Below are 24,492 nucleotides of genomic sequence, written 5' to 3'. Positions count from 1 at the left end.
CTATCGATGTTACATTGAGCTAGGTGAATGGAATATGAATTACAGTCATCCAATATGCTGTAATAGAAATAAGGCCATGCTCATAAAAAAAAAAATTGGCCTACCTTATCTTAAACATCAGCAACCACCACTGGTGAAATACTGCTTGTATAACACATAACACATTACATGACATGCTCATTCACATTTTCTAAAGAGAGGCTGAAAGAAAGAAATCATATTTCTCCACTCCTGTTCCTGAGACTAAATTAACATTTGTTGTATAATTTTACTGCAAGAAATGCATAATTCTGCATGAGTTAATATTATATTTGTGAGAGGTTATTGGCCTACAGTCAGTGTCCATATTTCAGTTACTATTCTATATACATTTAAATGGGGAATATTCTGTTTATTCATGGGTACAGAGATGCACGTGAGCGGGATATCAAAGGTGCATGTAAACACTTTATCCAAGACTTTAAGCGGTGTATGCGCTATGAATACTGTGCGCATGTAAACGTGGTCTCTATTCTAACCCAGCACCGCTAACACATCACTAAACGAATCAAAGGTTGAGCAATTGAGCCTGGGGATTAGGTTAGAGTTGAGTAGGTGCAACATGTGTGATAGGCAAGCACAAAAAAAGGCGCACTTCTAGCATCCCCAGCCAGAACCCAGCGCATGCGCGCACACAGAAACCCAATCTACAGGCGTGACTCGTGATTTCTGATATATAGCTCTTCTGAGATATATATATATATATATATATATATATTATTATTAGAATTGTTTTTACAAATGGCAACTGTACATAAATCTATATGGACGTTGAAACGCTTTGGACGTTTTTTGCCTGGGACCAAAGAAGACGGCGGTAATCCATGGAAGGTGACATGAAGTTGTCTAGTTGTGAATTTTGTCCAACGTCTGTGTTGTAGTGGATGACGCTAGCTAAAGTTAGCTACCTAATGCCACTTGCTAGATAGGCTAACCAAACGTTGTTTACAAATGTAGACTAGTTTACTACATTAGTAAATAAAATACGTATAGGCCTACACTTTACATTATGGTTAGTGAAAGAACTTGCCTCAGATGTGATTGTGAATCATCCAGCTGTAGATGTTGAAAATGTGTCTTGAAACTTGTCTAGATGTTTGAGCCCAGTGAAAGCGCGGGTGAATTGGTGCTCACCATTGTGGAATCTGGTCATATGTTGGTGTCCCAAGGCCACGATCTTCTGGTAAGTGAGTTGAGGTCTAACTACATTAGACTTTGATGTCAAAAATTAAAGTAATTCCTGGATGGATCTGAATCTAGTTTTTACCGTCTTTGAGCTGGACTCGTGTAACAGGTGTTCCTCATTTTTTGTACAGTCAGTGTAATTAGGCCAACAGTTTGGACAATTACAGTTATTATGTCTATGGAGTGTACATTTGGCAATCATTTGGTATATAATAATGAGTTATTGAATATATTGGGGGAATTTTTATTTGATCTTATGCTAACAGCGCTTCAATCGGGTGACGTCACTTCAATCGAGCTTCCTTTCCTCTACCCTACCTGGGCTCGAACCTCTGCACACATAGTGACACCCACGACTGACACCCACGAAGCGTCGTTACCCATCGCGCCACAAAAGCCACAGCCTATTTAGATCAAGGGGAACTTCTACTTCAGGTCTCAGAGCTCGATTGAAGTGACGTCACCCGATTGAAGCGCTGTTAGCGCGCACCACCGCTAAATAGCTAGCCATTTCACATCGGTTACACTTGCACATTTCACACATCTCTAGGCCAAATATCAATGTATCCAAATAAGATCAAATACAAATAAAAATTCCCAAAATATATTCAATAACTCATTATTATATACCAAATGATTGCCAAATGTACACTCCATAGACATAATAACTGTTATTGTCCAACCTGTTGGCCTAATTACACTGACTGTACAAAAAATTAGGAACACCTGTTCTTTCCATGACATACTTACCAGGTGAATCCAGTTGAAAGCTATGAACACTTATTTATGTCACATGTTAAATCCACTTCAATCAGTGTAGATAAAGGGAAAGAGACAGGTTAAAGAAGGATTTTTAAGCCTTGAGACATTAATTGTGTGTGGGTGTGCCATTCAGAGGGTGAATGGGCACGACAAAAGATTGCAGTGTCTTTGAATGGGTTATAGTAGTAGGTGCCAGGTGCACCAGTTTGAGTGTGTCAAGAACTGCAACGTTGCTGGGTTCTTCACGCTCAACAGTTTCCTGTGTGTATCAAGAATGGTCCACCACCCAAAGGACAGCCAGCCAATTTGACACAACTGTGGGAAGCATTAGAGTCAACATGGGCCAGCATCCCTGTGGAATGCTTTCAATACCTTGCAGAGTCCACGCCCCAAATAAATGAGGCTGTTCTGAGGTTAAAAGGGGGTGCAACTCAATTTTTGGAAGGTGTTAATAATGTTTTGTACACTCAACTGTGTACACTTATTTTTATTATCAAGGGCTAGTCTAAGCTTAGATCTCCACTATTTGGCTTATAGGCAGATAGCCTAGCTATGGATATAATTGTATGTTTTTGCAACAATGTTGAGAAATTACTTGATTCCAAGTCCTTTGAAACACAGGGAACGAAAACAAGTACTGAACACCAGCTATGTTGCTGTTGTACTTTCTATTTGATTTATTTTACAGGCAAGTCAGTTAAGAAGAAAATCTTATTTTCAATGACAGCCTAGGAACAGTGGGTTAACTGCCTTGTTCAGGGGCAGAAGGACAGATTTTTACCTTGTCAGCTTGGGGATTTGATCTTGCAAACTTTCAGTTACAAGTCCAACGCTCTAACCACTAGGCTGCCTGCCACCACTGTTCTGTCTACAGAATAGTGCCTGTGTTAGTGTGCAGTTTATCCTGTGTCTTCTCAAGGTTCACTGCCAGACTCTGTCTGCAGCTGAGAGACTCAGCAGAAATTGCTGTAGAAACACAATGGCCATAGCTGCGCTATGCCACAGCAAGTGATGGATGGAAAGTGGCTACAGCCATCTTGCTGAGCCAGGGTGCCAGGCAAGGCTACATGCTTATTCAGGTCAGGACACAAAGTGCTCTCTGACAAAAGGGGATAGCGGTCATTGACAGATTGGCGCCCTTAATCGTAACGCTCTTGAGTATCTTTCAATAAAGGGAGTTTACAGTAATACACGGTGGCTGATGCCAGGGGAGTCCCAACTGAATGATGATGCCATATTAGGATGCACCATGCTGGAGGAGAGAGAGGGTTATTGAGTGTAATCATCATCCAGATTACTCCTGATTCTAAGATATGGTTTAATAGGGTCTTTCTCTCAGTATTTGGAGGAAGGAGGGGATTGGGATTATAGAAAATGGAACCTCTCAACCTGACTCAGAAAACGATTGGCTATGCCTCAGAATGACTTGACAAGTCTTGTTGAAATTATGTAATGTGATGCCTTCCTGATATGATAATTTTCAACTAAAAATACAAATTTGATGTAATCCCTTCAGAACATCTCAGCGGAGTAGGAAAATTGAAATCTGTTTTGAATCTGGAAGTACAGAGCTGAAGTGTAATGTTTTATGTAACAGAGCTGAGTAGAGCATCCATCCCTCCATTGTGCTGAAGTCCATTTGAAATGGAGAAACATAACTTGCAGTATCTATATCACTAAGAAGGATATGTTGCTATGGTAAAATGTTATTCCAAATATCCTGTCATAAAGCTAGCATTTCCCCGTGCTCAGGACAAGGTCCAACACATTTTCTATCATTAATAATGTGCAAAACACAACTACTGTCTCCTGTCAACACAGCAGGTATTATTGACCTATATTTCCCTGGTACATTTCAACGCAAATTCCAATGCTGAAGAAACTACTAAACAGAATAGTGTTTAAATAGATTTGTACTTTAGTTGATGTTAAATAGTTATAAATTGTAAGGTGTCAGATGACATCTGAAAGTATTCAGGAAAGTGTCATTTTTCACTTGGTTAGAAAAGCTTCTGATTCATACTTGGAACTAAACTAACACCTGTTTTTATTCATTGTAGCCTAATCATGGAGAGATTTCTACTCAACAGACTTTAGCTGTGTTCGAATACCCATACTAACATACTGTATACTACATACTTAATGAGTATTTACTACATACTATATACTATTAGTTCATTTTAGTATACTGTAAACAAACCATATTGTTTCAGTTGAGCGTACTAGAGCTTTGCCTGTCTACCTGAAGTTGATGCTGTTGCTATGCAACCTCTTGCTAGCTTGTTAGCATAAGAACTGACTAGCTAAACATTTTACGATTTCGGTTGTGTTCGTAAATTCAATTTGGAGTGCCAGAGTGTGCTCTGTGTGTTTGTAAATCCAAATTGTCAGATTGTCCGTTCATAAGTTCGGAGCGTTCAGAGCGCACACTGGACGCTATGGCCGAGGAGTAGGGTTGATCCGAGTGTTGAAAGGCAGTCAAGTACCCAAGCTAACGTTGGCTAGCTACTTCCAGACACAAATGAGACTGAGAGAACGCCTCACTCCGACCATTTTACTTGCCCTAGCAGAGCTGATTATAGTGTTTTCATGTTATCTAGAGTGTTGGTGACTGTAACTGCTGCTGGCAACAATATATTTATGCTTTCTTTTGCCAACGTTTACTGACACCGGCCATATTCAACGGGTGTTGAGCATTCGTGAATTCATCTGTTATTCTGCGCGAGAGTGCTCTGAAATCGGAGTAGATAGCCAGAATGAACAATGTCCATGCCACTTAGCTAAGAATTATGTAAATGATCAAGTCAATAAACGTTGGGTAGTTAGTTAGATAGCAGATAGTTAATAATACTGCCTGGCAAGTTCGATGTATTAGTAGCCAACTAACGTTAAGTACAGTTGAAGTCAGAAGTTTAAATACAGTGCCTTGCGAAAGTATTCGGCCCCCTTGAACTTTGCGACCTTTTGCCACATTTCAGGCTTCAAACATAAAGATATAAAACTGTATTTTTTGTGAAGAATCAACAACAAGTGGGACACAATCATGAAGTGGAACGACATTTATTGGATATTTCAAACTTTTTTAACAAATCAAAAAATGAAAAATTGGGCGTGCAAAATTATTCAGCCCCCTTAAGTTAATACTTTGTAGCGCCACCTTTTGCTGCGATTACAGCTGTAAGTCGCTTGGGGTATGTCTCTATCAGTTTTGCACATCGAGAGACTGACATTTTTTCCCATTCCTCCTTGCAAAACAGCTCGAGCTCAGTGAGGTTGGATGGAGAGCATTTGTGAACAGCAGTTTTCAGTTCTTTCCACAGATTCTCGATTGGATTCAGGTCTGGACTTTGACTTGGCCATTCTAACACCTGGATATGTTTCTTTTTGAACCATTCCATTTTAGATTTTGCTTTATGTTTTGGATCATTGTCTTGTTGGAAGACAAATCTCCGTCCCAGTCTCATGTCTTTTGCAGACCCCATCAGGTTTTCTTCCAGAATGGTCCTGTATTTGGCTCCATCCATCTTCCCATCAATTTTAACCATCTTCCCTGTCTCTGCTGAAGAAAAGCAGGCCAAACCATGATGCTGCCACCACCATGTTTGACAGTGGGGATGGTGTGTTCAGGGTGATGAGCTGTGTTGCTTTTACGCCAAACATAACGTTTTGTATTGTTGCCAAAAAGTTCAATTTTGGTTTCATCTGACCAGAGCACCTTCTTCCACATGTTTGGTGTGTCTCCCAGGTGGCTTGTGGCAAACTTTAAACAACACTTTTTATGGATATCTTTAAGAAATGGCTTTCTTCTTGCCACTCTTCCATAAAGGCCAGATTTGTGCAATATATGACTGATTGTTGTCCTATGGACAGAGTCTCCCACCTCAGCTGTAGATCTCTGCAGTTCATCCAGAGTGATCATGGGCCTCTTGGCTGCATCTCTGATCAGTCTTCTCCTTGTATGAGCTGAAAGTTTAGAGGGACGGCCAGGTCTTGGTAGATTTGCAGTGGTCTGATACTCCTTCCATTTCAATATTATCGCTTGCACAGTGCTCCTTGGGATGTTTAAAGCTTGTGAAATCTTTTTGTATCCAAATCCGGCTTTAAACTTCTTCACAACAGTATCTCGGACCTGCCTGGTGTGTTCCTTGTTCTTCATGATGCTCTCTGCGCTTTTAACGGACCTCTGAGACTATCACAGTGCAGGTGCATTTATACGGAGACTTGATTACACACAGGTGGATTGTATTTATCATCATTAGTCATTTAGGTCAACATTGGATCATTCAGAGATCCTCACTGAACTTCTGGAGAGAGTTTGCTGCACTGAAAGTAAATGGGCTGAATAATTTTGCACGCCCAATTTTTCAGTTTTTGATTTGTTAAAAAAGTTTGAAATATCCAATAAATGTCGTTCCACTTCATGATTGTGTCCCACTTGTTGTTGATTCTTCACAAAAAAATACAGTTTTATATCTTTATGTTTGAAGCCTGAAATGTGGCAAAAGGTTGCAAAGTTCAAGGGGGCCGAATACTTTCGCAAGGCACTGTACATTTAGGTTGGAGTCATTAAAACTAGTTTTTCAACCACTCCATAAGTTTCTTGTTAACAAACTATAGTTTTGGCAAGTCGGTTAGGACATCTACTTTGTGTATGACAAAGGTAATTTTTCCAACAATTGTTTACAGATAGATTATTTCACTTATAAGTCACTGTATCACAATTCCAGTAGGTCAAAAGTTTACATACACTAAATTGACCGTGCCTTTAAACACCTTCGAAAATTACAGAAAATTATTTAATGGCTTTAGAAGCTTCTTATAGGCTAATTGACATAATTTGAGTCAATTGGAGGTGTACCTATGGATGTATTTCAAGGCCTACCTTCAAACTCTGCCTCTTTGCTTGACATCATTGGAAAATCAAAAGAAATCAGCCAATACCTCAGAAAAAAATGGTAGACCTCTGCAAGTCTGGTTCATCCTTGGGAGCAATTTCCAAATGCCTGAAGGTACCACGTTCATCTGTACAAACAATAGTATGCAAGTATAAACACCATGGGACGACGCAGCCGTCATTCCGCTCAGGAAGGAAACGATTTCTGTCCCCTAGAGATCAACGGACTTTGGTGCGAAAAGTGCAAATCAATCCCAGAACAACAGCAAAGGACCTTGTGAAGATGCTGGAGCAAACAGGTACAAAAGTAACTATATTCACAGCAAAACGAGTCCTATATCGACATAACCTGAAAGGCCATTCAGCAAGGAAGAAGCCAGTGCTCCAAAACCGCCATAAAAAAGCCAGACTACGGTTTGCAACTGCACAAGGGGACAAAGATTGTAGTTTATGGAGAAATGTCCTCTGGTCTGATGAAACAAAAATAGAGCTGTTTGGCCATAATGACGTAATTGATGGCATCATAGGGAGGACAATTATGTGGATATATTGAAGCAACATCTCAAGACATCAGTCAGGAAGTTAAAGCTTGGTCACACATGGTTCTTCCAAATGGACAATGACCCCAAGCACATTTTCAAAGTTGTGACAAAATGTCTTAAGGGCAACAAAGTCAAGATATTGGAGTGGCCATCACAAAGCTCTGACCTCAATCCTATAGAAAACGTGTGAGCAGAACTGAAAAAGCGTGTGCGAGCAAAGAGGCCTACAAACCTGACTCAGTTACACCAGCTCTGTCAGGAAGAATGGGCCAAAATTCACCCAACTCATTGTGGGAATCTTGTGGAACGCTACCCAAAACGTTTGACCCAAGTTAAACAATGTAAAGGCAATGCTGCCAAATACTAATTGAGTGTATGTAAACTTCTGACCCAATGGAATGGCCCTAGCCCTCACCCTCTGATCCAATCGGTCCCAGACGTGCTCAATGGGATTGAGATCCGGGCTCTTCGCTGGCCATGGCAGAACACTGACATTCCTGTCTTGAAGGAAATCATGCACAGAACAAGCAGTATGGCTGGTGGCATTGTCAGTCTGGAGGGTCATGTCAGGATGAGCCTGCAGGAAGGGTACCAAATGAGGGAGAAGGATGTCTTCCCTGTAACGCACAGCGTTGAGATTGCCTGCAATGATAACAAGCTCAGTCCGATGATGCTGTGACACACTGTCCCAGACCATGATGGACCCTCCACTTCCAAATCAATCCGCGAATCCGACCATCACCCCTGGTGAGACAAAACCGCAACTTGTCAGTGAAGAGCACTTTTTGCCAGTCCTGTCTGGTCCAGGGACGGTGGGTTTGTGCCCACAGGCAACATTTTTTCCGGTGATGTCTGGTGATGACCTGCCTTACAACAGGCCTACAAGCCCTCAATACAGCCTCTGTCAGCCTATTGCGGACAGTCTGAGCACTGATGGAGGGATTGTGTGTTCCTGGTGTAACTCGAGCAGTTGTTGTTGCCATCCTGTACCTGTCCCGCAGGTGTGATGTTCGAATGTACCGATCCTGTGCAGGTGTTGTTACACGTGGTCTGCCACTGCGAGGACGATCAGCTGTGTGTCCTGTCTCCCTGTAGCACTGTCTTAGGTGTCTCACAGTACGGACATTGCAATTTATTGCCCTGGCCACATCTGCAGTCTTCATGCCTCCTTGCAGCATGCCTAAGGCACGTTCACGCAGTTGAGTAGGGACCCTGGGCATCTTTCTTTTGGTGTTTTTCAGAGTCAGTAGAAAGGCCACTTTAGTGTACGAAGTTTTCATAACTGTGACCTTAATTGCCTACCGTCTGTAAGCTGTTAGTGTCTTAACGTTAACAACCGTTTCACAGGTGCATGTTAATTAATTGTTTATGGCTCATTGAACCAGCATGGGAAACGGTGTTTAAACACATTATTTTTTATTTGGATTTTTACAAATTATTGTTTAAAGAAAAAGTGACGTTTCTTTTTTTGCTGAGTTTATATACTCAATTCACGTCACAAATAGCACGGTTTGTATGAGTATTCGAACAGACCTTATGACTCAATCAAGACTAATATTTAGTTCAACAACATTCAGCCTCCAACAGCTGGTTGTTTGAGATGGAAGTTATCTTTCCAAAGACATTCTGATGGCATGATGCTGGTCACAGGGTCTGGATGGGTTTCTGAGTCAATAGAGCCCCCTGCAGGCGTACTTATGTCATTTCAGATAATTTGAGATTGCTCCAGCTCCTGCTATCCAAAAGTAGAGCTGTGATTGCTGCATGCTCCGTCTGATACTATTAAATGTACTTTTTTGTCTCATTGAAGACATGATGATTAGCTATGTGCCCTATCCAATATGACTTTGGTTTTACTACTATGACTTTTGACTGTTGTTTGTTTACAATTGTTAGTCTGTCTGATTGTTGTGATTCCATATTTTTCAGGATGGGTTTTCCTTACTTGATGCTCCAAGCTACCTCAAAGTTCAGCAGAAATCAGATACCCTGCTGTTCCGTCTGACTGTTAAGGTGGGTTGCGAAAGCCTTTATTTGCTTTAAGAAACAACACTTATTTTTAAATAGTAGCTAGCTAAAGTATACAAGAGTCTACATACCAAATTGTATTATTATTCTAGCACCTAGTTTTATATGAAACTTAGGCTAATGTTGACTACAAGGCAACACCGGAATTTTAGTCTGGAATTTCCTCAGCAATTTGTATAGTGGCAGCTTTATTTACCATAGCCAGATTTCACACTGACATGAGCGTGGCAGACCTGATGTTTGGCAGGGGTGGCTGTGCTGAGACAACAGTGTAATTGGTCATTAAATGGCCTGATTTAAGGGGATCTGAGGCCTGACACGATGCATTTTACCAGTCTTGGAACAACTAGCTGGCTGTAAGCAGTGCTTTGGTTGCCCATGTTCTGCCAAGGGCCTGGCTTGTGAGTGATATGTAGGCTAAATAAGTGTTCTAGATAAGTGCCACTGATGAATTGTAAGTGGCGTGTCAAGCTTGTTAAGATTGTCTTAGTAGCATTCGAAGAGGAGATATTGGCTAGCTCTCAAACGAAACAATGCTGTGTATGTGCAGGGGGAGAGCCGTCTGATCAGGATGCAGTTCAGTGGCAGCAGGGCTGAGGCCCTGGAGGAGTGTAGCAGTGCAGTACTCAGACTGAAGGAGTACCTGCCTGTCACCACACAGAGGGGGCCACCACCACTCAGCTGCCCCCCAACACCCAATCAGCCCCCTACCAAGACCACTGCACAGAATCAACAGGTACTCAACAACACATACACACTGAAAACATGTAGCTACGTATTGTATCATGAAAGTGTATTTTGGAACATCTGAATTGGAACAGCTCCTGCAATACATTATCTAATTGAAATGAGTGCATTGCATGTTTGTTTTTTTCACCTTTAAAGCTGTTCTTATTTTAAGAATGTTATTCTTCATAATGTATGAGGCAAACTATAGTTGAGGTATTAAAGTTGCTGTTGTTACAGTAAGAATCACCCACTAGATGGTGATATTTACAGGCATGAAAACAATATAGCTGGTTTAATACTGAATGGCCCTGGAACCAACTAGGTTAATATGGATTTTATGTATGAATCAATGACAATGTGAAATATGTTCATCCTTAACCTCCCCACGCAGAAGGGGGAGAAATTAAACCAACAATAAACACCATCACACACATTTGAAAAAGCTCTCAGTGAGGATGAATGAACCATGATGACTGAGGGAAATCATTCAATAAAGGATGCAGCTATGATGCAGCTTAACCTCCCTTGGTGTGTTGCCCTGTAAAGTCCTGTGGCATTAGTATCATCTCTTTTAACCTTGTCATCAGGCGGGTGCTGGGGAGGCTATGGCTACTGAACCGGAGGTCGTCCAGGGCTCTTTATCCATCAAACGTCTTACCCAGGTAGGTTGGTACTGACACAACACAGTGATTAGATAGATGACTGATGAATGCTGAGGGTGATGATTCATTTAATGATCACTTGATGGAGTTTGACAATCGCGCAAGGTGAATAAATAGTAGCTATTTAACATTACTACTCTCACCCACTGAGCTTGAATGTAACCTACACTTCATGGGGTTGTAGTTATTCCCCGCCACTACTGAAGTGCAGGGTAGGCCAATGAAATAATGAACACCTAACTGACTTGGGAGATTATAGTTAGCCAATATCATGGCTTTAATTGTATACAAAGAAATGAACAGGTCCCTGGTCTATCTATTTTTTTCTCAGCACTTCCTGGGCGAGCATAGTCTGTCTTTGCCCCTGGTGTACCGCCACAGTGCTCTGTCCCGTGGGGAGCTGGAGCCCTTTGTCCGCCTGTGTCTCTTGGACCCCAGCTTCCCTGCCTTGGTGGAGGAGGTGGAGGGGGAGCTGAGGAGAGTGCTCCAGGACTGAGGAGCTGAAGCTCATCAACACAAACAGCCAGAGAGAGACAGGTCAACTCACTACACACGGTACACATGTGGGAGGTGGGTTGTGGAAAAGTTGGGGGATGTGTTGTTCTTCATGCTGCTGATTTTGTAAATGTGTGCTGGAACATAGTGACCATTGTGTTGTAGGAGGATATTTAAACCGGCACAAATGTTGCAGTTTCTAGAAAGAATTTGAGGCAAAGAAACAAAATGTATTTTGGAGCCTTTTATTTTCAAAAATGTATTGGTCTCGTATGTTATTGGTCTGATGTTTTATTGTGGCTAGAGATACCGTAGCTCCTTCCATTTCCAGCCTAATGTCGGTCCATTTGCACTGTAATACACATGGATACACTGTATTTATAGGACAGGAGTCATGCAGCTACAGCAGTGCATTTTGCTATACCAGCTTCCAAGTGATCCCACAATATTAAAGCTTCACTGAGAAAAACAAACTACCCCCAATATATCTCTATATGAATACATATTGCATAGGATAATAGCCATGCTGTACAATTTCAGAAAAATAAAAATGAATGAATTAAGTTGGGAAATATAAAATGTATTTTTTTCTTCACATACAGTATTTGCTATTGTTTGAACACTCGTACCTCAACATATACAAGACATCCTAAATTACTCTGAAAAATAAACACTTAGTTGTAATTTTATTTATAACTAGATAGATATATAGTAGTCATTTTCTATAATCATTTTCAAGTAAATACTGCCAGACTTTGAATCCCTTGCATCACATTTTCACTATAATGGCTGTTAAGAGTGGACTTTCCTTTCACTAAATCAAACCTAGTTTAATGACAATGAATCAGCTGTACAAAGTTATTTAAGAATATAACAGTATTTTTCAGTTCAGGACAATTTCATAAAAAAACATAATTCCTTTGGATGCAAAATAGCCACACAGACATGAGGGAAAACAACAAAGTCTATTCTGGGCATCCTATTGCGTAATAATTTGCATGCGTTTTACATGATATGTAATACAAAAAGGATCACCTCTGGTTGGAGGACATGATAAAATGAATAAAAGAGACATCAAACGGCACACAAAAAAAGATGTGCACACCTTTCGTGATGGAATTAGTCATCTCTCCGTCCAGGACTGTTCATGTAAGACTGAATAAGGCATGCTTAAGACAGCCATCTTGTTCTTTTCTGCCAGTGTTACGCTGTTATTGTTTTTTCTCATGAGAGAGAGACGAGATATGCTTCATTAAAAATTGCCTGGAGCTCCCTCCTCAGATACCTTCATGTGGTCAAGATATGCAGTTAGTCATCTGTTAATGAAAATCAGGGGGAGGAAGGAATTAGTATACCCTGTGCACATGATCACATTCCTACAGTATATCACTTAGTTCAATGTTGACTTCCATATGCCTTAGATTCCTTTTTCTAAAGGCCAGAATACTCACTGTAACGAGTAGCTTCTCATTTCGTATTCCTCTGGCGCACGTTTTTGTCTTTGTGGTTGTTTGTCGAATTTGTTTTCCTAGTGAAGAAATACCAAGAGTTTAGTCAGTTCCAGGGGAAATTATGATATGTACACTACCATTCAAAAGTTTGGGGTCACTTAGAAATGTCAGTTTTTGAAAGAAAAGCACATTTTTTGTCCATTAAAATAACATCAAATTGATCAGAAATACAGTGTAGACATGGTTAATGTTGTAAATTATTATTGTAGCTGGAAACGGCAGATTATTTTAATGGAATATCTACATAAGCGTACAGAGGCCCATTTATTTTCTGAGCGCCGTCTCAGATTATTGCATGGTTTGCTTTTTCCGTAAAGTTTTTTTGAAATCTGACACAGCGGTTGCATTAAGGAGAGGTATATCTATATTTCCATGTCTAACAATTGTATTTATCGACATATATAATGAGTTTTTCTGTAAAATGATGTGGCTCTCTGCAATATCACTGGATGTTTTTGAAACTAGATAACGTAACGCGTCAATGTATACTGAGATTTTTTTAAACATGAAAATGAACTTTATCAAACAAAACATACATGTATTGTGTAACATGAAGTCCTATGAGTGTCATCTGATGAAGATCATCAAAGGTTAGTGATTCATTTTATCTCTATTTGTGCTTTTTGTGACTCCTCTCTTTGGCTGGAAAAATGGCAGAATTTTTCTTTGAGTTGGTGGTCACCTAACATAACCATTTGTGGTTCTTTCTCTGTAAAGCCTATTTGAAATCGGACACTGTGGTGAGATTAACAACAAGATTACCTTTAAAACGGTATAAGATACATGTATGTTTGAGGAATTTTAATTATGAGATTTCTGTTGTTTTGAATTTGGTGCCCTGCACTTTCACTGGCTGTTGTCATATCATCCCGTTAACGGGATTGCAGCCATTTTAATCATTAGAAAACAGTTTTGCAATTATGTTAGCACAGCTGAAAACGTTTGTGCTGATGAAACAAGCAATAAAACTGTCCTTCTTAAAGACTTGTTGAATATCTTGAGCATCAGCATTTGTGGGTTTGATTAGAGGCTCAAATGGCCAAAAACAAATAACTTTCTAAAACTCATCAGTCTATTCTTGTTCTGAGAAATGAAGGCTATTCCATGGGAGAAATTGCCAAGAAACTGAAGATCTCGTGCAACGCTATGTACTACTCCCTTCACAGAACAGTGCAAACGGGCTCTAACCACAATAGAAAGAGGAATGGGAGGCCCCTTTGCACAACTGAGCAAGATGACAAGTACATTAGTGTTTAGTTTGAGAAACAGATGCCTCACAAGTCCTCAACTGGTAGCTTCATGAAATAGTACCCGCAAAACACCAGTCTCAACGTCAACAGTGAACAGGCGACTCCGGGATGCTGGCCTTCTAGGCAGAGTTTCTCTGTCCAGTGTCTGTGTTCTTTTGCCCATCTTAATATTTTATTTTTATTGGCCAGTCTGAGATATGGATTTTCTTTGCAACTCTGCCTAGAAGGCCAGCATCCCGGAGTCGCCTCTTCAATGTTGATGTTGAGACTGGTGTTTTGCGGCCTCCCATTCCTCTTTCTATTCTGGTTAGAGCCAGTTTGCGCTGTTCTGTGAAGGGAATAGTACATAGCGGTGCACGAGATCTTCAGTTTCTTGGCAATTTCTCCCATGGAATAGCCATCATTCCTCAGAACAAGAATAGACTGCCAAGCATTTCGCTACACTCGCATTAACATCTGCTAACCATGTGTATGTGACAAATAAAATTTGATTTGATTTGAAGTTTCAGAAGGAAGTTCTTTGTTTCTGGACATTTTGAGCCTGTAATCGAACCCACAAATGCTGATCCTCCAGATACTCAACTACAAGTCTAAAGAAGGCCAGTTTTATTGCTTTTTTTTATTAGAACAGTTTTCAGCTGTGCTAACATAATTGCAAAATGGTTTTCTAATGATCAATTAGCCTTTTAAAACGATAAACTTGGATTAGCTAACACAACGTGCCATTGGAACACAGGAGTGATGGTTGCTGATAATGGGCCTCTGTACACCGAAGTAGATATTCCATAAAAAATTGTCAGTTTCCAGCTACAATAGTCATTTACAACATTAACAATGTCTACACTGTATTTCTGATCAATTTGATGTTATTTTATTGGACAAAAAATGTGCTTTTCTTTCAAAAACAAGAACATTTCTAAGTGACCTCAAACCTTTGAATGGTAGTGTATATACAGTTGAAGTCGGAAGTTTACATACACCTTAGACAAATTATTTTAAACTCAGTTTTTCACAATTCCTGACATTTAATGAGCCCTAGGACCATCCCTCAGGACTACCTGGCATGATGACTCCTTGCTGTCCCCAGTCCACCTGGCCGTGCTGCTGCTCCAGTTTCAACTGTTCTGCCTGAGGCTATGGAACCCTGACCTGTTCACCGGACGTGCTACCTGTCCCAGACCTGCTGTTTTCAACACTCTAGAAACAGCAGGAGCGGTAGAGATACTCTCAATGCTCGGCTATGGAAAGGCAACTGACATTTACTCCTGAGGTGCTGACTTGCTGCACCCTCGACAACTACTGTGATTATTATTATTTGACCATGCTGGTCATTTATGAACATTTGAACATCTTGGCCATGTTCTGTTATAATCTCCACCCGGCACAGCCAGAAGACAACTGGCCACCCCTCATAGCCTGGTTCCTCTCTAGGTTTCTTCCTAGGTTTTGGCCTTTCTAGGGAGTTTTTTTTCCAACCTGTTTAAAGGCACAGTCAACTTAGTGTATGTAAACTTCTGACCCACTGGAACTGTGATACAGTGAATTGTAAGTGAAATAATCTCTGTAAACAATTGTTGGAAAAGTTACTTGTCAATGCACAAAGTAGATGTCCTAACCAACTTGCCAAAACTATAGTTTGTTAACAAGACATTTGTGGAGTGGTTGAAAAACGAGTTTTAATGACTCCAACCTAAGTGTATGTAAACTTCTGACTTCACCTGTATATACGGTGCATTCGGAAAGTATTCAGACCCCTTTTTTCCACATTTTGTTACTTTACAGACCTATTGTAAAATGTATTCAATAATTTTTCCCCTCCTCAATCTACACATACCCCATAATGACAAAGGAAAAACAGGTTTTTAGAAATTTTTGTAAAACAGAAATACCTTATTTACATAAGTTTTCAAACCCTTTGCTATGAGTCTCAAAATTGAGCTCAGGTGCATCCTGTTTCCATTGATTATCCTTGAGATGTTTCTACAACTTGATTGGAGTCCACCTGTGGTAACCTGTGGTAAATTAAATTGATTGGACATGATTTGGAAAGGCACACACCTGTCTATTTAAGATCCCACAGTGCATGTCAGAGCAAAAACCAAGCCATGAGGTCAAAGGAATTGTCCTTAGAGCTCAGAGACAGGATTGTGTCTGCACAGATTTGGGAAGGATTAAAAAAAATGTAAACGCATTGAAGGTCCCCAACAACAGCAGTGGCCTCCATCATTTTTAAATTGAAGAAGTTTGGAATCACCAAGATTCTACCTAGAGCTGGCCGCCAGACCAAACTGGGCAATCGGGGGAGAAGGGCCTTGGTCAGGGAGGTGACCAAGAACCCGATGTTCCTCCGGAGATGGGAGAACCTTCCAGAAGGACAGCCATCTCTGCAGCACTCCACCAATCAGGCTTTTATGGTAGAGTGGCCAGATGGAAGCCACTCCTCAGTAAAATGCACGACAGCTCGCTTGGAGTTTGCTAAAAGGCACCTAAAGGACTCTGACCATGAGAAACAAAATTCTCTGGTCTGATGTTAGATTGAACTCTTTGGCCTGAATGCCAAGCGTCCCATCTGGAGGAAAACTGACACCATCCCTACAGTGAAACATTGTGGTGGCAGCATTATGCTGTGGGTATGTTTTTCAGCGGCAGGGACTGGGAGACTAGTCAGGATCGAGGGAAAGCTGAACAGAGCAAAGTACAGAGAGATCCTTGATGAAAACCTGCTCAGGATCTCAGACTGGGGGCAAAGGTTCACCTTCCAACAGGACAACGACCCTAAGCACACAGCCATGACAACACAGGAGTGGCTTTGGGACAAGTCTCTGAATATCCTTGAGTGGCCCAGCCAGAGCCCAGACTTGAACCCGATAGAACATCTCTGTAGAGACCTAAAAATAGCTGTGCAGCAACACTCCCCATCCAACCTGACAGAGCTTGAGAGGATCTGCAGAGAAGAATGGGAGAAACTCCCCAAATACAGGTCTGCTAAGAAGACTCAAGGCTGTAATCGCTGCCAAAGGTGCTTCTACAATGTACTGAGTAAAGGGTCTGAATACCTATGTGATATTTCAGTTTTCTTTTTATACATTTGGAATAATGTATAAAAAGCTGTTTTTGCTTTGTCATTATGGAGTATTGTGTGTGGTTCAATTTTAGAATAAGGCTGTAGAAAAATGTGGGGGAAGTCAAGGGGTCTGAATACTTTTCGAATGTACCGTATGTATATTGTTTTTATTGTAGTCTCGAGAGAACAGAATATTTATCATACTTACGTTGGTGCGGCTGGCTCATCATCTTCGTCACAAGGGGAGAGAAGAGGGGAAAGAGCACAAAAACAATGGAATATGAGACAACATGGTCGTCCCTCAGAAGTGTCCAACACACTGCTCCCATATTTTCTTTCAAATGTTGATGTTGACATCTTAACTGTAATTAAATACCAAATGGATTCAATTAAATGATTGTTACATGACTAGCAGTTTAAAAGTTAGTCACATCACGTCAGTGTGAACTATTGCAAATTTGCAACTGATGTTAACATCTTCAATGTTCCGGTTTTCTTCAAGTTCCCTTGTGGATCCCGCGGTATGGGTCTTTTGCATGGGTTGTTCCCAAGTTCCAGTTGTCATTACAGAATGCCGAAGTTATAGGAATAAAGTGAACTTTTTTAAGTCTCCAGGTCTACATTTTTAATTTGACAGAGTCTGACAATAAAAGCTCTGAGTTGTGAAAGCAGGCTTTACGTGTACATAAATGAGCAACAAAAAAAAATGTTTTAGTAGAATCATGTTTTTAGTGTAGAGTTGAATTACACAGCAGCATGCAGTGTCAGTGGACATCATCGCACATTAGTGATTAGCTAGTTAGTACAGATAACCACTCTTTCAAGGTGCCACAGTGGCATGTGTTTGACCACACACAAGAAAGAATGGGTCAGTAGGTCAGTATAGTATGCATGGAGAGTGAAAGTGTGTTCAGTAGCATGCAACCAGAGATCTGGGGCACGTAACCATTTCAGAGTAGAAGTGCTGATGTAGGATCAGTTGAGCCTTTTAGATCATAATCCATAAGATTATATAGAAAGGGGTGACCTGATCCTAGATCAGCACTAAACTATGAGACGCTTTATGAATACGGGCCCAGAAAGCAGCAGCATGCCATTGGCAGTTAAATGGGGGGTATGGTGGTCACAATGTGAGACGGGACAGCATGGCTGCCTGTGAGACAGTCTTGGGGACAGAGGGGGCACGTCTGTTTGTACGTGCCCAATCCCCACCTTTTCCCACCCTTACACTACCATCTGAGTTCACTTACAACTAGCCCCTGGGTGCAGAGTTATCCAGTCGGGCAAAGATAATGTTTCGAATATGTGATTCAAGTCATGAAATTGCAAACAAACAAAAACCCTGACTTTTACAGTGTGGAGAATATTAAGAGTATAGCCAGGGTAAGATCAATGTATTCAGCAAGTTATTATTGTATGCCAATGGGTTGATATGCTCTCCATTACGTTTTTACAGTTTAGTCATTTAGCAGACACGCTTATCCAGAGTGACTTTTCACCTAGTCAGTTCAGGGATTCAAACCAGCGACCTTTTGGTTAACGGCTTCACGCTCTTAAACGCTAGGCTACCTGCCGTCCTACATTTTGCCTAGTGTCATTTTTCCTGGTTGTTCCCTAATGATCCCACACACTAAAAGAAAGTGGAAACCTCACAACAAGTTCTTTAAAAATGTATTTGCTTTCCAAAATACCTCAACCTTTGCTTTGGATCACTTGGCAGTGCATTTATCAGTGTTGATACACAATTTAGCCATCATGAAGACAGAATTCATAATGTACACCTACATATAACAAAGCTCTTGGGGATAGAGGATACTAAAAGGAGATTTCAGAGCTGGCTATTAGCACAAGTGATGCAGTGTTCTGCATCTCTGATTCACTTGATATGAATATGGCAGATAATCTACCTTCATCTACTCGTTGGGGGGCAAACAAAATATCACGCTGTTGCCAACCCGTTCTACACCAAAGTGAGTTTCTCTCTCCCCCTCCTCCAGTACATAAACCCTTGCCAAACTAGAGGCCTTGCCTACGGGTGCAGGAGATTGGTTGGTGTTTGTCAAAGCACTACACTGTCTTCACACTGTACACAAAGCCAATGCTTACTTTATTGGTGACTTTACATCATTTCTGTTTAATCGTGTACTGCAGTGTAACAATATTTAACGCTGAAACCATCATGGGAAGGATTATACAGTGCATACACAATTCAGACTTCAGAAATAGGAGTATGCATAATTTATCTTTTTAATCTACCCAGTCTTTGTTTTTTTTTTATGATAGCATGTACAGTATATCAGTGCCTTGGGGAACCTAGAGTGCATACTATCTCTCCTCGTGTGTGGGGCGGTTTGAGTGATTGAACACTCCTATATAAGACGAGTGAAGAAGACTGGTATAAAATGTATACAGCTATAAACATAGCAGTGCATTTCAGTAGGCTGATAGCAATATATGTTTTAAACATCAGAGACCACCACCTATACAGGAGAAAACATGTCATACTGCGTTGGCCCCTCTTAATGGAAATGAATATGAATGGAAGAAATACATAATTTCAACATATATATTGTCTTTGCAAAGACGCCAAACAACTTGTAGTCAAATAATCTGATAGACGGGTGTTGACATGGTCGTCTGGATGGACTGTAGTAGAAACGGATCAAATCAAAAAAATCATTCTCTGAAAACATGCAAGATCTCTCACTTACCAACCGTTTAGATATTGATGCCATTTGGAGAGAGGGGGAAAGAAGTCAGTAACCAATGAATTCATATCTTGTTGATATCCTGAATAAAGTTGATAGAACCATGGGTGGGTGAAGCCTCAACGGCCTTTTTGGCTTTGACTCTACACTCAAATTATTATGCCTTTGTTTGACTTGGACACTTTTAAACCTAGATTTAACAGTTTATATTATTGTATGTTATCAAGTGGTTTTGTTATTAGGACAGATATTACTCTGTAAAAGTAGTAAATAGTAGTTACCAACGTAGGCAACTTTGAGGATAACTTACCTGTGGATGTAAAGGGCTTTGATTGGAGTAGGTAACAGGGATTTTCGATGCTCTACTTTAAGCCCTCAGCCATAGGCAGAACTTGTAGGACAAAGCCAAATTAACACATCAAACTTCCCCTGATTCCCTGTCTCAAATTATTGTCAATGAAATGAATTGATCAGTTCTCCAGATGGGTGATAAAATGGTCCCTGGTTATCATCATTAGCGAGACCGCAACGGCACTTCAACCCTTTCATTTAAAAGGTTAGCTGTGGACCCCCTCCTGGTTTACTAATGTGGAGCATCTCTAAAGGTCATATTATTATGCAGCTAATGTGTGGCGCTGCGCTGTGTGACAGCCAGCGGTGTCTCTGTCTCCCTTCTCAGTACTGACGGAGCATCCAGGGAGCGTGTCCCCCGACAGAGGTCAATTATTCACAGTGGGTCTCCGCTGCTACTGCTAACACAGCAGAGTCAGCGTCATGAATATTCAGCACCGTGTTTATAGCCTCCGCAACATGTTCACTTGGTAACAGTGTAATTAATGTGTGTGCTGATGGTAGAGGAACCCTGTTTGAATTGGTTCTTGATGGCTGTTGAACTTCTAGCCGAGTGCAGCCCCATAATCAGATATTTGAATCATTGTTTAACTGGAGTGAGAATGTCTTTGTATTGTTCTAGGAACAGCAGCCTATTTCCTGGGTCATAATTCCCTCTTCCTCCCTGATTTTACCCCATGGCCACAAGTACTGCTTGAATCAGTACATACTCCCCTGCCGCTGCTAGCATGTTGGTCTCTTTCAGGTGAGATCGAGAACCCTTTTACATACTATACAGTCATTTCAATGAGAGCATCCAGTAACGCTGACCAGTATTATAATCAAACAGGCCTGACGATGACAACATGACGAGAGGTTGTCTTGTCTCCCCAAAGAGATACAATATAATACTAGATTTAACGTTGTCTTACCGTCCAACACATCGTCTGGCCTCTTGCGTTTTTCATACACTACGATGATGACCACCAGGATGATGATCTCCGCTAGCACCCCCAGGAAGGGCCAGAGGGGTGCCAGGTGGCTGCGCACCCGCAGGATGGACGACATGGACTTGGTGCCAATGTGGTTGGTAGCGTTGCACTGGTATTCACCAGGGTCCGAGGTGCGGTTCAGGTTGATGATGTTCAGCTCTGTGTAGTTGTCTTTGTTGGTGATGAAGAAGCGACCAGAGGAGTTGTCGATTTCCTAGAGGAGGAGGGTAAATTAGCATATCAATTATTTCTATGTTACAGACAATTTTACGATCACATTCCAGACAGTGATCACAGTAGTTTAGCACAGCGGTTCCCAAACTAGGGTCCATGCGGGGTCACCTGATATGAAAATGGGGTCGAGGGAGATTTTTAAAAATCTGGGAAAAAATGTACCAAAAAATACATGTATTTTATAATATCATCTTTGTATCTCAAAATCATTGTAATGTGGTTAACCTTAGTCTAAATTAAAAAGATTCCAATCTAAAATTCAACCAGAAAGCCCCCTTAGATCATGGGAAAAGACTGCACTTGACCGTTGCACCTGAATCATTCCCACGGTGAATGACTAGGCCCTCTGTGCTATGAAACCACACACTATTGCAGAGACTTTGATATTACTGGCCGCAATTGATAAGGTGAAAACAATGCGTGGGGAGGCAGAGGCACAGAAACTCACATCAATACCTTTGTCAGATAACACTGCTAAAGAATTTATGCTTTTGCTAGCCATTAAGAGAATACTGACTGAACAACTCAAACTCCCCAGCTAATGCTCTCTAAATGGACGCTAGCTGTGAGGGCCGAGATGGCCATGCATGAGTTTTGTTCGCTATACACGTCAGGGGATGCTATTCACAAGGACATATTGTTCTGTCTCACGATTTCCGAGCATGAAACAGCACAGAGGATGTTCAGCGTGCTGCTTGGCTATATTGACGAAAAACAGATTCCATGGGATCGAATGGTGGGCTTTTGCACAGATGGGGCTCCATCTATGGCGGGACGGAGGGCAGGCCTCTGCACTCTAGTTATGAATGTGTCTCCCTCTGCCATATGGACGCATTGTATGGCAAGGGCCGTAACCTTTGTGGAGCAATAGGTTACGATGCTACGTGGGAGGCAGTTGTTGATGTGTGCAGAGGGTCCCTGGTTCAAGCCCAAGTAGGGGTGAGGAGAGGAACAGAAGCAACACTGTTACTGTACATCAGCATGCCAATTGTACGCTCCCTCAAAACATGAGACATCCATCTGTGGCATGTTGTGTGAGAAAACTGCACATTTTAGAGTGGCCTTTTATTGTCCCCGGCACAAGGTGCACATGTGTAATGATCATGTAGTTTAATCAACTTATTGATATGCCACACCTGTCAGGTGGATGGATTATCTCTGCATTTGAGAGAAATACACTTTTTGTGCGTATGGACATTGTCTTTTATTTCAGCTAATGAAACATGGGACCAACACTTTACATGTTGCATTTAGATTTTTGTTCAGTATACATCAAACCACATCCACTGCGCGCACACCTGTTCGCTAAACTATGTGGAGATATGGGATCAGAGCATTACAGGGTTCTATTTCACACGAGGCTTGGTGGTTGAACTTTTTTCTTTGCATTGAGAGAGGAACAATTGTCATTCACAACAACAAAAAACAGACTTGGTTGACTTTGCCTATGTAACAGACATATTTGGGAAACTGACCAAACTGACCAAACTGAACGCAAGCATGCATAGGAAATACAAAATCCTTCTACAGATGAGTGACCAAATCAGTGGATTCAGAGGAAATAATTCTTATTGGAGAGAGAGTCTTTCAAACACAAACCATGCCCCCTTCCCTTCGCTGTGCATGTGTCTAACAGAAAACAGCATCAGTAAGTGTCCCACATGAGTGATGACTACTCACCTCCAATGCTTGGAAGAGCACTTTCGGACCTACTTCCTAATCCGTTTGACTGTGATTCTGGCTCAGTTGACATGCTGGTGTGATATCGAACAGCTGATCGAGCTGTCGTGACCGAATGCATTCACGGTCACTGAGGAGGAGTTTTGGTTCCTTACTCAAAGGGAATAATACTCTGCCGTCTCCACTGAGCATTAATGCCGCGTTCAAAACAACTGGGAACTCGGAAATCTCTGACTTCCGACTTCAGTGCAATCAAGGCAACTGGGAATTCGGGGAGAAAACCGAGCTCCGACTGGGAAAAATAATTTTGAACGATCATCCAACTCAGAATTCGAACTCGGGAACTCGGGTCCAACTTTCCGACCTGATTCGACCTCGTATTTTTCAGAGTTCCCAGTTGTTTTGAAACCACCATCAGTGCTCTCGTCTGCATTATAACCAAATATTGATCCAGGTTGGATGTGACAGCAGATATGAGGTGCGCACGGTCGACCACGCCCCCTGACTTTGAGAAGCTCCGACACAGCATTCATTAAGCACACCCATATCATTAGTGGTGGTGAGATAAGATACATTATGTCAGACTAATTTGCAATTGATTGTCATAGCCCCACATTAAAAGTATGTCTTCTCAACTCACCGTCAATCAGAACTACTGTTGAATGCTTTTCAATTGACTGCCAAAGCCCCAAATTAAAAAGTAAACATTGGCTGTTAATGACATAATTCTTTTCACATGGTTGGGATCGCGAACATTTTCAGATATCAAAATGGGGTCGTGGGCTAAGAAAGTTTGGGTTCCCCTGATCTAGCATTATATAGAGCCAAGGAAGAGGACACGTACCATGTAGTTTGAGCCATCCAGTTTACGCCATGTCCAGATGGGAAAGGGGTAGCCCACAGACTTACAGTACAACAGAGCACTCTGCCCCTCGTTCTTATTGTCACTGCGCTTGTGGCCCGTGATCTCAGGTGCCGCTAAAACAAGGGGAAAAGGGAGTGAAATGCATTTGAATAAAAACATTTTATGCAAGACGTTCTATGTTTGTGTCAAAGTCGTTCCTCATCGGCTTCTCTTAATAACAAGACATCAGATGATATAGTCAAGTCTGTCGGGACCCATTTTGATTTTGGTAACTAACATTAAGATGTACATGAAAGTGATGGTAAATTAAGAAAGGATTTGGGGAATTGTTCCATGATTTAGCTGAGGCCCTGACTTCCCTGAAGAGGGACTTACACTGGAATCAATGCTTTATCACAACAGTGATCGAGGCAGGGACACATTTAGCTGCTTTTTTCAATTTTCAAGTTTCTTTAAAAGGTAGAGCTCATGGTTTGCTGTGGCTTACTTCCAAGTCTGCCCTTTGATGGTGTAGGCCTACAT

General features: G+C 41.3%; 2 protein-coding genes across 5 annotated transcripts in view; one reads left to right on the top strand and one right to left on the bottom strand.

Moving 5' to 3' along the window:
- Positions 1-701: 701 nt before the first annotated feature.
- Positions 702-11,898, top strand: rec114 (REC114 meiotic recombination protein). 2 transcript variants are annotated; one of them, XM_021586089.2, is made up of 6 exons: positions 702-870; positions 1,133-1,222; positions 9,352-9,435; positions 10,001-10,186; positions 10,767-10,841; positions 11,173-11,898. In XM_021586089.2, the coding sequence occupies exons 1-6, from the start codon at positions 781-783 to the stop codon at positions 11,335-11,337; spliced, it is 690 nt and encodes a 229-aa protein (XP_021441764.2). In that variant the 5' UTR covers positions 702-780; the 3' UTR covers positions 11,338-11,898. The 2 variants fall into 2 exon arrangements, with proteins under 2 accessions (XP_021441764.2, XP_036819204.1); XM_036963309.1 differs by lacking the exon at positions 1,133-1,222 and having other exon boundaries at positions 717-870.
- Positions 11,566-24,492, bottom strand: part of LOC110506465 (neuroplastin) — a 38,278-nt gene continuing 25,351 nt past the window's right edge. Inside the window, exons 4-8 of one of the 3 annotated variants that reach the window (XM_036963308.1) lie at positions 23,950-24,083; positions 21,132-21,405; positions 17,370-17,391; positions 12,788-12,864; positions 11,566-12,652 (exon numbers count right to left, since the gene is read on the bottom strand). In XM_036963308.1, the coding sequence (XP_036819203.1) occupies positions 12,804-12,864; positions 17,370-17,391; positions 21,132-21,405; positions 23,950-24,083 (491 nt within the window). In that variant the 3' untranslated portion in view covers positions 11,566-12,652; positions 12,788-12,803. The remainder of the gene's footprint in view (positions 12,653-12,787; positions 12,865-17,369; positions 17,392-21,131; positions 21,406-23,949; positions 24,084-24,492) is intronic. The other 2 variants (XM_036963307.1, XM_036963306.1) reach the window with 2 other exon arrangements.

Source organism: Oncorhynchus mykiss, chromosome 26 (genome assembly GCF_013265735.2).
Source record: "Oncorhynchus mykiss isolate Arlee chromosome 26, USDA_OmykA_1.1, whole genome shotgun sequence".
Lineage (NCBI taxonomy): Eukaryota > Metazoa > Chordata > Actinopteri > Salmoniformes > Salmonidae > Oncorhynchus > Oncorhynchus mykiss.
This window is presented reverse-complemented; position numbering and strand designations above follow the sequence as displayed.

Bases quoted from the DNA above. Each gene is read 5' to 3' on its own strand.
- rec114 (XM_021586089.2), top strand. From the start codon at position 781: ATGGCAACTGTACATAAATCTATATGGACGTTGAAACGCTTTGGACGT. The intron at 871-1,132 runs GTGACATGAAGT...AAACTTGTCTAG, and splicing joins ACGGCGGTAATCCATGGAAG to ATGTTTGAGCCCAGTGAAAG. The intron at 9,436-10,000 runs GTGGGTTGCGAA...GTGTATGTGCAG, and splicing joins TGTTCCGTCTGACTGTTAAG to GGGGAGAGCCGTCTGATCAG.